The 13,695-nt window shown below is 43.5% G+C and overlaps 1 protein-coding gene across 1 annotated transcript; it reads left to right on the top strand.

The window, feature by feature from the left end:
• Positions 1-282: 282 nt before the first annotated feature.
• On the top strand, positions 283-13,653 carry LOC26527701 (ATP-dependent translocase ABCB1). The gene is made up of 9 exons (XM_015163835.3): positions 283-492; positions 8,589-8,802; positions 9,364-9,641; positions 9,702-11,655; positions 11,734-12,039; positions 12,176-12,315; positions 12,377-12,938; positions 12,999-13,145; positions 13,226-13,653. Exons 1-9 carry the CDS (start codon positions 374-376, stop codon positions 13,424-13,426), a joined length of 3,921 nt encoding a protein of 1,306 aa, XP_015019321.1. The 5' UTR covers positions 283-373; the 3' UTR covers positions 13,427-13,653.
• The last annotated feature ends 42 nt before the right edge of the window (positions 13,654-13,695 follow it).

A 13,695-nucleotide genomic window follows, 5' to 3' on the forward strand; every position in this document is an offset into this window, starting at 1 on the left:
AAACCATTTGAGTAATTCCAATTTTTATGAATTGGCTATAAAAATCGATTAATCAAAAATAATGGTTTGCAGCTGATTTTAAGCCATTGGCATTTAAAATCTACTCTTCATTTGATCTACTCATATTCATGGCATTACTCTTTCCTTTGCGTACTCTTACTTTATTCATAGCCCAATAAATTGATAAGCTTTATCAAAAATGAACCGATATCAACTAATGTTTTATTTCGCTGCTCTGGGCTTCAAATATAAGCCCATATGCTTTAACCAATTTCATTAGTCTCTTTCTAACAGTTGTCCTATTTAGTTCGTGATTTCGAGAATAACAGAAATTTAACCAATCTGAAAATCAAGTGTTCAATAGCCCATCAAAATGACCGAGTCTAACGGCAATGTCGTCAAGGACGACGATAGCAATCGATTGTCACGCTATGCAACGAATATTGTTTTGGCTGACTCCTTTGCTGAGAAAGACAAGGAACGCAAAAGCTTGTGAGTTGAATGAAATGTACCTTGAACTTCATATAAAAGGAACAAATAAGTTAAAGCTTTTAAGAGAAGAGCCCTGCTACAATTTTCTGCAAATTAGGATACAAAAATAAAAACAAAGGCAAAGTTCTTAGTTGATTGTAACTCTGTGATTCAAATAATATTTATTGTCTAAAATAGTTATGGGAAAATAATAAATTCCAATGAGACTATACCAAAGGGACATAATAATAAAAATTCAATTTATCAATTTGTGAATTTAAAAATATATTCATGTTTTTTTTTTTAAGAATAAAAAATAAAAATATATATGTATATTTATATAATAATTATTTATTGATTTATTTTTACTATATAAGCCTATATATCTATCTATATATTTAATTTTCATAGAAAATTTGTTTAAAGATTTCAATTTTCCTACGCTTTCTTTTAGTCAAAAATTGATAATTTGTGCTTTAAAAAGTATGTTTCTAGTTTTCTGTTCTCAGAAAAAATAAATCATTTATTTTAACTAATTGAGTGAATAGCATATTTATTTGATTATTTAAATATTATCTTTTCCTTTTTATTTTAATTTTATATTGATACTATAATGCAAACGAATATTAATTATATATTAATGCATATCATTATAAATCAATCTAGTATTTATAATCGCATATTCTATGTGTTAAGGCATTTGGATTGCCTTCTGAAATATTATTATATATTATTATAAGAAATTGAATTATTATGAATTATTAATTGAATTATTATCGAAATTGTATAGGTTAAGTACTTGAAGCTGAACCACTGTACAGAAAAGTTGTTATTGTACGCGCTAGCACGGGAGTGTCGCTCTCCAAAAGATCGCTCTCTCGCTGCTCGCTGTTAGATGCGCATAGGTGCGCTCTCTACTGTGCAAGCTGCGCTTGCGTTCATGTTAAATTTAATAAATTCAGTACAAAATTGAACACCGGTGCCAGCACTTCGTATATTTCAGAGAGACCGCAAGTTGCTGTCTACTTTTTTTTATAAATATTATACACTGGCCATCGAAGGACCAGACTCCTTTTGGAAGGACATTTTTGGCGCCCCCGGGTGGACACTCTCTGGAATTGAAGGAAGCTGGATTATGGATTTTGTGGATAATCAGGGAAGTACATAAATACATAGAGCACATAGATGACCAAGTAATGCAAGCCATAAATAAATAAATGCATTACTTGAGACATACAAAATATTAATGTATGTACAATCTACGCCTATGTACATTGTGTTGAGCTTATTTCAAATTGAAATTTAAAAAAAATAAATAAAAATAATAATAAGGTGCATATTGACCTTTGATCTGCAAATAATTCAATCTCTATTGCCTCGCATAATCCAAGTTTTCTTTGGCGCCGCTAGTGTGTTACAGTTTTTTTGCTCATTTTCGTCTCGCACTTTCGTTTTGCGCTTGCGCTCACAGCTCGCTCTCGCTCGCACATATTAGTGCGCGCTCACTTTGCGCTCAGTGCATACTCACTTGCTATATCGTTTGCACTCGCGCTTACACAGCAAATTTCGCTTTAATTTACGCTCATCATTTGCATGCGCGCTTGCAATATCGTTTGCACTCGCGCTTGCACTTATAGTTGCGCTCTCGTTTTACTGTCTCGCTTGCACATATTAGTGCGCTCTCGCTTTGCGCTCAAAACTTGCACTCTCGCTTTGCGCTCATTGTATGAGCTCGATCTGCACTTATATTTTGGCATTCATACCGGCGCGCTCTCGCTTATGAATGCATTGCACTCAGTCGCTCAACAGTCAAATATAACTCAATAGACCACTTGCCCAAATAGTCACTCAACATTTTGGTTGTTGTCTTCGCTATATCGTAACAGTCACTCAAGTATAGTTTAACACTGCCAGCGTAATATATTGAGATTTATTACGATCGCGCGCATTTGTTAACATTCTTGAATTGCTCTTCGCTTGTTGTCATACATTAAGTGAACTTTTATTTGTTTCGATTGAAATTGGTTTCAACTGAGCATCACTTATAGCATCATGACTAACAAGCGAGGAAAGAATAGGTCTATGGACGAGTCATCATCAGAGCGTGTCGAAGCTCTGTTGGCCGTTTACAAAAATGTTACAAACGACATAACACGCATTAATAAATCATTAAAAGATTACACTAAACCAGTAGAGCCATTTGAAATTGAATGTCGACTTGAGATATTGAACCGCTACATAGAAAAGGCCTTTAAGACACAACAAGAGTTGGACGACATTAACGCAGATTTAGTGCCTCGGTCAACGTTAGAAGATTTGTGTGTATCGACAAAGGCACTTCTTATGAAGCGAGGTAGTGATAGCCAACCTAAAAGTGAGAGTCCCGCTAACTCTACAATGATTAGCTCAGTGTCACATTCTAGGAATCTACCGAATATAAAGCTGCCAAAGTTTAGCGGAGAATATTCGGAATATAAGAATTTCATTGGACTTTTTGAGAGTTTAGTCGACAACGAGCCAGGGTTATCAAATATAGAAAAGTTTAACCACTTGTTGTCATGCTTGGACAAAGAAGCATTAGGCACTGTCAAGGCATATCAGGTGACAGATGCAAATTATCCAAAAGCGTTAGCTGCTTTAAAAAATGTGTACGACAATCAGTGTCTCATATTTTTTAACAGCATTTCAAAACTATTTGATCTCCCACACATGTCCGAACCGTCAGCATCATCTTTGCGCATGCTGATAGACTCAGTCCGTGCCATTTACGAATCTCTTTTATCGCTAGGATCTGATAAGCAGATTTCGAATGCCATGCTCATCCATTTGGTAATGATGAAAGTGGACGCTGGCACGCGCTCTAGGTGGGAAGAGAATCTTGACTACAATAAGCTTCCATTGTGGCAAGATTGTGAAGCTGCCTTGAACAGACGGTATCAGCATTTAAGTGCTGAAGACTCATCTGGTCCACGTCGTAAGGTAGCTCAGGATAATAAGAAAAGAATTGGGAAAACTTCTCTAGCTGTCGCTCTGCCAAGTGAGCCGCAGAGTCCCAAATGCGTGTTTTGTAAAAAGAACGATCACTTCATTCACTCGTGCTCGTCGTTCGCAGCAATACCTTGCCAGAAACGTTTTACGTTCGCAAAGAGCTATCCGCTCTGTATAAATTGTTTGCGAACAGGACACTCAGTGGCTGCTTGCAAATCAGCCCACTGTCGTGTGTGCTCTAAGCCGCACCATACCATACTGCATAGATACAGCTCTGAAGCGGCTCAAAGTAGCTCAGCAGTTGTATCAGCAGTCCCTCGTGTCACTTCGTCACAGATTTCATCTGTAAATCACGCACGGATAGCCTCTGATCAAGTTCTTTTGGCAACTGCAGTTGTGAAGATAAAAGATCAATCTGGATCTTATCACTTAGCTAGAGCTTTATTAGATTCCGGCTCGCAAGTAAATTTCATAACTGAAGAACTGGCAAAACAGTTGAAATTAAAACGGCAAAGATCTGGGATTCAATTGTTGGGCATTGCTAATTGTCAGTCATCTGTTCGGCACAGCGTTCAAACTTCGATAGCGTCCCGAACGGACGACATAGAAATCCGAACAGACTTTGGTGTGTTACGTTCCATTTCGTCGTATCAACCAGAGAAGCACACTGAAGAGATCAAGGTACCTGATAATGTACAATTAGCTGATCCTCAATTCCACAAGCCGCAACGTATTGATTTGTTGCTCGGTGCTGATATCTTTTTTGATATATTAAGAGAAGGCAAAATAAAAGGATCCGATAACAACCCAACATTGCAATTGACTGCCTTTGGTTGGATTGTATCTGGTCGCTGCCGAACATTGAATGCAGCTACTAGTTCGTCGACTTTCATTAGCGTCGTAAACGACGACATAGCTATAGATTCAATAGTTCGCAAGTTCTGGGAGTTGGAAGAAAAGCCAAATACAATTAATTCGAATTTGTATACCCCAGAGCAACAACTGTGCGAGAAGTCATTTGTGGAGACTATTTGCCAAACTACCTCGGGTCGTTTCAGAGTGTCGCTGCCATTCAAATCAAGCCCACATTGTCTTGGTACGTCTTACGACACAGCCAAGCGACGATTTCTGGCCTTGGAAAGAAGAATGAGCAAGCAAGAAGACATTCGGCCAATGTATATTGACTTTATGAAAGAATACTTGGCCTTGGGTCACATGAGCCCAACTAACAATCAAATTCCGAGAGAGCCGCATTATTTCATCCCATATCAATGCGTGCTAAGACCGCACAGCGCATCCACTAAACTTCGAGTAGTGTTTGATGCCTCTAGCAAGTCCTCCTCTCAATTGTCGCTGAATGATCTACTCATGGTGGGTCCGACCATCCAGCCGCAGTTATGGGAGACTTTGCTAAGATTTCGACTTCGTCCTTGGGCTGCTACAGCAGACATCGCTAAAATGTACCGTCAAATTGAACTTGACGAGTCCCACCGCAACTTTCAACTTATTGTGTGGAGGGAAACGCCCACTGATCCGTTACAAATCTTTCGATTAAACACAGTAACGTACGGGACAGCGACTGCTCCATTCTTAGCAATTCGATGTTTAAAACATCTAAGCGACTTGCATGCTTCCACTCATCCAGCTGCTGCAAGATCGTTAGCCCGAGATTTCTATGTTGATGACCTGTTGACAGGAGCAGATAGCGTCGAAGAATTGTGCTTGTTGCATCGAGACTTGATCGCAATTCTTCAAAAGTTTGGATTTCCTCTCACAAAATGGTCGTCCAATTGTAAACAACTCGCAGCACAACCAGCTAGAAACGATATAGTTATTGGTCATCAAGAGGACACAAAAACATTGGGATTAATTTGGAATCCAATGAATGACAGCTTTAGATATTCCATGAACTGTCCAGTAGAAGTTCAACAGACCAAAAGATCCGTTTTGTCATTTGTAGCAAGGTTATACGACCCCTTAGGTTTGTTAAGTCCGATCGTAACTCGTGCGAAGGTCCTTTTACAGGAAATGTGGTTGCACAAACTTGGGTGGGATGACCAATTGCCTGTTCAAATGAGGCAAGAATTTGAGGCAGTAACTAGCTGTTTCTCAAATCTAAACTCGTTGCATATACCTCGTTACGTTGGCACACTTAAATCGAAAGGATGTCAAATCCATGGATTTGCTGATGCCTCAACGAGAGCTTACGGTTGTTGTTTATACGTAAGAATGCAAACAGATAAGGGTATCACTACCAGGCTGCTAGTCGCTAAATCTAAGGTAGCGCCCTTGAAAACAAAATCTGTTCCGCGGCTGGAGTTGTGTGCTGCAGAATTGTTAGCTACCTTATGGGATGCGGTAAGGAAAGTACTTGATTGTCCTATTAATCAAGTCACATTTTGGTCAGACTCTGAGGTGGTGCTTCATTGGCTGCGAATGCATTCATCTAGCTTGAACACATTCGTTGCTAATCGCGTTGCAACCATCCAAGAGTTGACAACTAATGTATCTTGGCGTCATGTACCAACGAAAGACAACCCAGCAGATATTGTATCTCGGGGATGTTCAGTTGAGGAGCTTAAAACATCATTGTGGTTTTGCGGACCAGGATTTTTAAAGCTCTCTGACACATTGTGGCCAGCCAACCCACAAATCACCCTATCAAAGGAGTTAGAGCTGCTAGAGAAGCGTAGAACTGCAATTACTATGATCGCGGTCGATGAGGTAGCAAATCCTATCGTACATCTTATTGAGTCAACGTCATCATTTTCTAAGCTAATCCGCATCGTTGCCTATATGTTCCGCTTTATCAATGGAAAACAAGAAAGTCATTCTTCACTTGTTCCTACAGCTTCTGAGTTAAGCTTCGCATTCCTTGCAGTTATATCTGTAATTCAACACATTGAATTCAGCGAAGAAATAAAGAAAATAAAGAAGTCAGTCGTGTTGCAACCGTCATTGCAAAAACTGACACCATTTTTGCACCCACATCAGCATGGCAGGCGTATGTTATGGTTGCTACGAGTAGGAGGTCGTTTATTGAAGGCACCATTAGCACATAATGCCAAATTCCCATTGTTGCTTCCAAAAAAATGTCGTTTCGTAACGCTTTATTTGGAGCATTTGCATCGCTCTCATTGCCACGCCAATCCCCTAGTACTAATGGGCCTGCTTCGTCAGCAGGTTTGGCTGGTCAATGCTCGACAGGCTTGCAGTGCAGTAGTCCGAAAATGTGTACATTGTTTTCGCTACAAGCCGAAACTCTTATCCCAAATAATGGGCAATCTTCCCGCTGATCGCTTACATGGAAATAGGCCATTTGAGATCAGTGGAGTGGACTTTTGCGGTCCAATACTAGTTTCGCTGGGAATTCGGGGCAAATCGCCAGTCAAAATGTATATTGCCATATTTGTTTGCTTTACTTCGAAGGCAGTGCATCTTGAATTAGTCACCGATTTAACCACAAATTCATTTCTAATGTGTTTATCCAGGTTCGTTGGTCGACGTGGGCTTGTCCGGAAGCTGTACTGCGACAATGCCACCAATTTCGTGGGTGCTGCACGCACGCTGGACCTCAAAGCTACGTTCCATGGCAACACAGCGGACATGGAAATGTTTGCTGCGGAGCGGGGCATGGAGTTTGTATTCATCCCTCCTCGAGCACCGCATTTTGGCGGCCTTTGGGAAGCGGCGGTGAAATCCGCCAAAGGTTTGCTGCTGAAAGCGATGGGCAGCGCTCGATTACGGCAAGACGAGGTGGCCACCGTGCTGGTCGAGGTCGAGGCCGTGCTCAATTCGCGGCCAATGGTCGCTCCCAGCAGCAACCCCAACGACGGCGAAGTGCTCACGCCAGGGCACTTCCTGATAGGAGCAACGCTCGTGCCGCTGCCAATCGCGTCCACAGAGCCAGTCGACGACGTCAAGCTGACACTATTAAAAAGATGGCAGCTGACATCCAACATCAAGCGTCGATTTTGGAACGACTGGTCAAGGGACTACCTGCTCAGCCTGCAGCAGAAGTCAAAATGGACGAAGGAGAGACAGAACATACAGGTCGGAGCAGTCGTGCTCGTGGGAGAGGACAACGCTCCTCCACAACAGTGGATGCTAGGCGTGGTGACGGAAGCCATAGTCGGAGGAGATGGTAGAGTGCGCGTAATTGTCGTTAAGACAAAAAATGGCACATATAAAAGGGCAATTCATCGCGTTGCACCACTGCCACTCCACTAATACACCATGTTATTGAAGCCCTGCGGCCTTTCAACGCGGCCGATGTTAAGGCATTTGGATTGCCTTCTGAAATATTATTATATATTATTATAAGAAATTGAATTATTATGAATTATTAATTGAATTATTATCGAAATTGTATAGGTTAAGTACTTGAAGCTGAACCACTGTACAGAAAAGTTGTTATTGTACGCGCTAGCACGGGAGTGTCGCTCTCCAAAAGATCGCTCTCTCGCTGCTCGCTGTTAGATGCGCATAGGTGCGCTCTCTACTGTGCAAGCTGCGCTTGCGTTCATGTTAAATTTAATAAATTCAGTACAAAATTGAACACCGGTGCCAGCACTTCGTATATTTCAGAGAGACCGCAAGTTGCTGTCTACTTTTTTTTATAAATATTATACACTGGCCATCGAAGGACCAGACTCCTTTTGGAAGGACACTATGTATACGCAATTTATCCTCCTTTGATAGGTCTATGAAAATTGCGGTAACCATGATCGTGCAGTTTTTCTTAACAACGAAGCGTGCACAATATTTCGCGGTCTAGCGTCATAAATTTTAGTACTCTAATGGCAGTTAAAACAACAAAGAGAACGTATATGTATATATATATTTGAGCTATTGTAGGAACCAAGTGCTGCCTGGGAATCTTGTGGTACGAACTATGATGACGAATTCGATTTGAATGAATGATATAAAGTGTTAGACTCGGGCTGATAGTGCAAATCAACGCGAACATAACGTGGCTACCACTTCGACAGCCTTGACTGGTGCTAGGGTTAGCGATAAGGAATGTGCGATTCGTCTAAGATAGAGGGTGTTACGCTCCCCATTTATAACTCGGATTGTTTTATTTAAGTTTACTTATGAAATGGCACGTGCTTTGCATATGATTGCAGTGAGCCAAATAAAACGAAAAAGCAATCGAAGAAGCAGGAAAAAGATGAGAAAGAGGACAAACCGAAGGATGATGTCAAGCCAGTCGGGTTCTTTACAATGTTTCGCTATGCAACGAAGAAGGATCGTATGCTCTACATTATCGGACTGCTCGCAGCTGTAGCCACGGGCCTGACAACACCAGCGAACAGTTTGATCTTTGGAAATCTCGCTGATGTGAGTATATTTATATATCTAAAAAGCTTCCATATTTATATGTTTTATTTGCGATTGAGTCAGAGCTCTTCCGATTGGCTGACTGAAACTTATTTACTTTGTCTACACCCGATTGATGGTTAGATAAGAAAACAAGTCTGATAGCAGTAGTCTGGAGTGCTTGACCAGCAAATACCCTAGCGAATTTTTTTGTAATTTGTTTATAGCTTCGCAATTTGTTCCTACGAACTTTCATATATACTCGTAAAGAACTCTGTCTTGCCATTACGAGTATATATAGTTTATTTTCTCTGCCTTCTTCCTTCCCCCACTCCATTTTTAGAAAACAATTGAAGTCCTGAAGTCCCATGCCTAATATTTCTAATGAATATTATTTAATCATACATCTTAGCCAAAGCAATATACCCGAAATTTAAATTTTCAATTTCAAGTTCAGGGTATAAGCACAACAGAAAGTGCTTTGAAGTGTTTACCAATTGAAAGTAGCCACATACATAGCTCTATCTTGCCAGTCCTTACCCACTAAACCGATATATCTTTTCATACACTTTGGGCTCTTAGGACATGATTAGCATGAGTGGTACCCTGGAGAGGAATGTCTATGTAAAGGATGCCGCATCGGACATGCTGCTGGATGCGGTGCAGGATTTTTCGCTGAACAACACGTATATCGGAATTGTAATGCTGGTCTGCAGTTACTTATCCGTCACGTGCTTCAACTATGCTGCCCACTCCCAGATTATGGCCATTCGCTCCAAGTTCTTTCAGTCTGTGCTGCATCAGGACATGACCTGGTACGACATGAATCCCAGCGGCGAGGTGGCCAGTCGCATGAATGAGTAAGTAGAGCAAATCATTTCAATCATTCAGATTCTTATTAATCCTCTTCAATCCCGCAGAGATTTATCGAAAATGGAGGACGGCCTGGGCGAGAAGGTTGTGATCTTTGTGAACTTCATCGTGGGCTTCGTTGGGTCCGTTGTGCTGGCATTTTACAAGGGCTGGCAGCTCTCGCTTGTCTGCCTGACCAGTTTGCCCGTCACCTTCATTGCCATGGGCTTCGTATCCATCGCCACATCCAAGCTGGCCAAACAGGAGGTCAACGTCTATGCCAGCGCCGCCGTTGTTGCCGAGGAGGCTTTATCCGGCATCCGCACCGTCAAGGCCTTTGAGGGCGAAAACAAAGAGGTTGCCGTCTACAAGGAGAAGGTCGTTGCCGCCAAATTACTGAACATTAAGCGAAACATGTTCTCCGGCATCGGCTTCGGCCTTCTGTGGTTCTTCATCTATGCCTCTTATGCTCTAGCATTCTGGTACGGCGTCGGCCTCGTCATCAAGGGCCGCCACGATGAATACTACGAGAACTACTCGCCAGGCACCATGATCACCATCTTCTTCTCGATCATGATGGGCTCCATGAACATTGGCATGGCCGCGCCGTATATTGAAGCATTTGGCATTGCCAAGGGCGCCTGTGCCAAGGTCTTCAAAATCATTGAGCAGATCCCAACCATCAATCCGATAGAGCCGCGCGGCAAGAATCTCAATGAGCCGCTGAACACCATCGAGTTCCGCGACGTCGAGTTCCAGTATCCCACGCGCAAAGAGATTCCCATTCTGCAGAAGCTCAACCTGAAGATTCATCGCGGCCAGACGGTAGCCCTAGTCGGGCCGTCGGGCTGTGGCAAATCCACTTGCATACAGCTGATACAGCGCTTCTATGATCCTAAGGCCGGCGACGTGTTCTTCAATGGCATAAACATCAAGGATATCAATATCAAGTGGCTGCGCGAGCGCATCGGAGTCGTGGGACAGGAGCCTGTGCTCTTTGGCCAGTCCATATACGAGAATATACGCTATGGTCGCGAGGATGCCACCAAGGAGGATATTGAGGCGGCTGCCGCAGCGGCCAATGCGGCCATATTCATCAAGAAGCTGCCCAAGGGCTACGATACGCTGGTGGGTGAGCGTGGAGCCCAGCTGTCTGGCGGACAGAAGCAACGCATTGCCATTGCTCGCGCTCTGATTCGTGACCCGGAGATTCTGTTACTGGACGAGGCGACCTCGGCTCTCGACACCGCCAGCGAGGCTAAGGTGCAGGCCGCCCTGGAGAAGGTGAGCCAGGGGCGCACCACCATCATTGTGGCCCATCGTCTGTCCACCGTACGCCGTGCCGACAAGATTGTAGTGATCAACAAAGGCGTGGTTGTCGAGGCCGGCACCCATCAGGAGCTGATGGCCATAAAGAATCACTACTTCAATCTGGTGACCACACAGATGGGCGAGGACGATGGCGGCATGCTCAGTCCCACTGGCAATATACTCAAGAACTTCGATGTTAAGGATGAGGACGAACAGGAAATTAAGGTAATTGAAGAGGAGGAGGACATCGACGACGCATTAGATCATACAGATAAAAAGAAAAAGAAGAAGAAGAACAAGAAGGATAAAGAACCCTCGCCCATGCCAGGCGTCTTGAAGCTAAATAAACCCGAATGGCTTCATCTTGGAATCGGTTGCGCGTGCTCCATCATCATGGGCTGTGCCATGCCCATTTTCGCTATACTCTTTGGCAGCATACTCGACGTGATGCGTTCCGACGACGATGATTACGTACGTGACAACACCAACCAGTACAGTCTGTTCTTCCTGATCTGCGGCATTGTCGTCGGCATCTCCACCTTCATGCAAATCTATCTCTTTGGTGTGGCCGGCGAGAATCTGACGGAGCGTCTGCGTGGCCTGGTCTTCAGTGCAATGCTCAAGCAGGAGGTGTCCTGGTTCGATGATCGTTCCAATGGCACGGGCAGTCTCTGCGCCCGTCTATCCGGCGATGCAGCCGCCGTACAGGGTGTAAGTACTACAAATACTGTGGAATTTGTGTAACTCTTTTAATTTCATATATCTCTATACCTCTATTTATATATGTAGGCAACTGGTCAGCGTATTGGCAGCATTATTCAATCGGTTGCCACTGTGGTATTGGGCATCGCCCTGGCCATGTACTATGAGTGGAGCCTGGGTCTGGTAGCCATAGCGTTTATGCCCGTCATACTGATTTCCATGTATTTGCAACGCATTGTCATGGAGCAGGAGAATATGGGCAATGCCAAGACCATGGAGAACACAACCAAGCTGGCCGCTGAGGTGGTCTCCAATATTCGCACCGTCGTGTCTCTGGCGCGCGAGGACATGTTCCATAAGACCTACATTGAGTTACTCACACCAGCCGTTGTGGTAAGCAGCCTAAGATTAACTATGATCCTTGATATCCCCAAATGAATTCAGCTCCTAATTTGACCACGTTCGGAGTTCAGGGTATCTCCTAGTCGGATAGCGTTTTCTTACCTTTTTTCCCTCGTTATTCTTCTAGAAATCGAAAAGGAATACACACTATCGTGGCATAGTCTATGGCCTGGCCAGATCAGTTATGTTCTTCGCCTATGCCGCCTGCATGTACTACGGCGCCTGGTGCGTGGTCAATCGCGATCTACAAATGGGCGATGTGTTCAAGTAAGCAAAGTTAACAACTAAAACAAGTGTTGTCAATTAACGATTCTATTTTCGTTTACAGGGTATCACAGGCTTTGATCATGGGCACCGCTTCCATTGCCGGTGCCCTGGCCTTTGCGCCCAACATGCAGAAGGGCATTACAGCAGCGCAGAGCATTTTGAAATTCCTGGATCGAAAGCCACTGATTGCCGACAGTCCGGGCGTCTCTCTGGAGCCCTGGCATTCCAATGGCAACGTCTTGTTCGACAAGGTGGAGTTCACCTATCCGACGCGTCGCGAGGTGCAGGTGCTGCGCGATCTTGTTATGCGCGTGCAAAGTGGCCAGAAAGTGGCGTTGGTTGGTCCTTCGGGCTGTGGCAAATCCACGTGCATTCAGCTGCTGCAGCGCTTCTATGATGTGGACGCTGGCGCTGTGTTGATCGACGATCGGGACGTTCGCCAGCTGGCCATGAGCAATCTGCGCATGCAGCTGGGCATCGTGTCCCAGGAGCCCACCCTGTTCGATCGTTCCATACGTGAGAACATCGCGTACGGCGACAACACCAGAATAGTCACGGATCAGGAGATTATTGCAGCGGCTAAGAAGTCCAACATACATCAGTTCATTGCCAATTTGCCACTGGTGAGTGGGAGCTTAGATGTGCTCGAGGATGGGTACTAACATTTTATCTATGCTCTACAGGGCTACGAAACGCGCATGGGTGAGAAGGGCACACAGTTGTCGGGGGGCCAGAAACAACGCATAGCTATTGCGCGTGCTCTGATCAGAAACCCGAAGATCCTCTTACTGGACGAGGCCACATCTGCTCTGGATGCCGAAAGTGAGAAGGTAAAGTCGTAAAGAAAAACCTAGTTTTATTATTGAGCAAATATGAATGATTAATATTTATTATTTTCTCATTTCTGCAGATCGTTCAAGAAGCATTGGATGCCGCTGCCGAGGGTCGCACCACAATCAGCATAGCCCACAGACTGTCCACCGTCGTCGACTCGGACGTGATCTACGTGTTCGAGAACGGCGTCGTCTCCGAGAGCGGCACACACAAGGAGCTGCTGGAGACCCGTGGTCTCTACTACACATTGTACAAACTGCAAACTGGTTCCATGTAAATTTTGACACACGGATCAATATTTAAACACTTACATAGAGTAACAAATAGCGATTAATGAGAATTACTGATCAATGAGAATTACTTGCTAGCGATTAGTATTAGCCTGTACATAGAAAAACGAACGAAAAGCCAGACACATTTAATGTAGATAGTAATATTTTAGCTGTTAAGAAAATATTTATGAATTTACCGACTTTGTTGGAATTATATAATAAAAAAAAAGTAATGAAAAAATGAATTTAAAAAGAAAAACAAATAAATAAAGAA

This window comes from Drosophila mojavensis, unplaced genomic scaffold (genome assembly GCF_018153725.1).
Source record: "Drosophila mojavensis isolate 15081-1352.22 unplaced genomic scaffold, ASM1815372v1 contig_80, whole genome shotgun sequence".
Lineage (NCBI taxonomy): Eukaryota > Metazoa > Arthropoda > Insecta > Diptera > Drosophilidae > Drosophila > Drosophila mojavensis.

What these genes read in the sequence shown, in the direction of transcription:
- LOC26527701 (XM_015163835.3), top strand. Translation starts at nt 374, where the DNA reads ATGACCGAGTCTAACGGCAATGTCGTCAAGGACGACGATAGCAATCGA. An exon ending in ATGCAGCCGCCGTACAGGGT is followed by an intron (nt 11,656 to 11,733) that starts GTAAGTACTACA and finishes TTATATATGTAG; the next exon opens with GCAACTGGTCAGCGTATTGG. An exon ending in TACTCACACCAGCCGTTGTG is followed by an intron (nt 12,040 to 12,175) that starts GTAAGCAGCCTA and finishes TTATTCTTCTAG; the next exon opens with AAATCGAAAAGGAATACACA.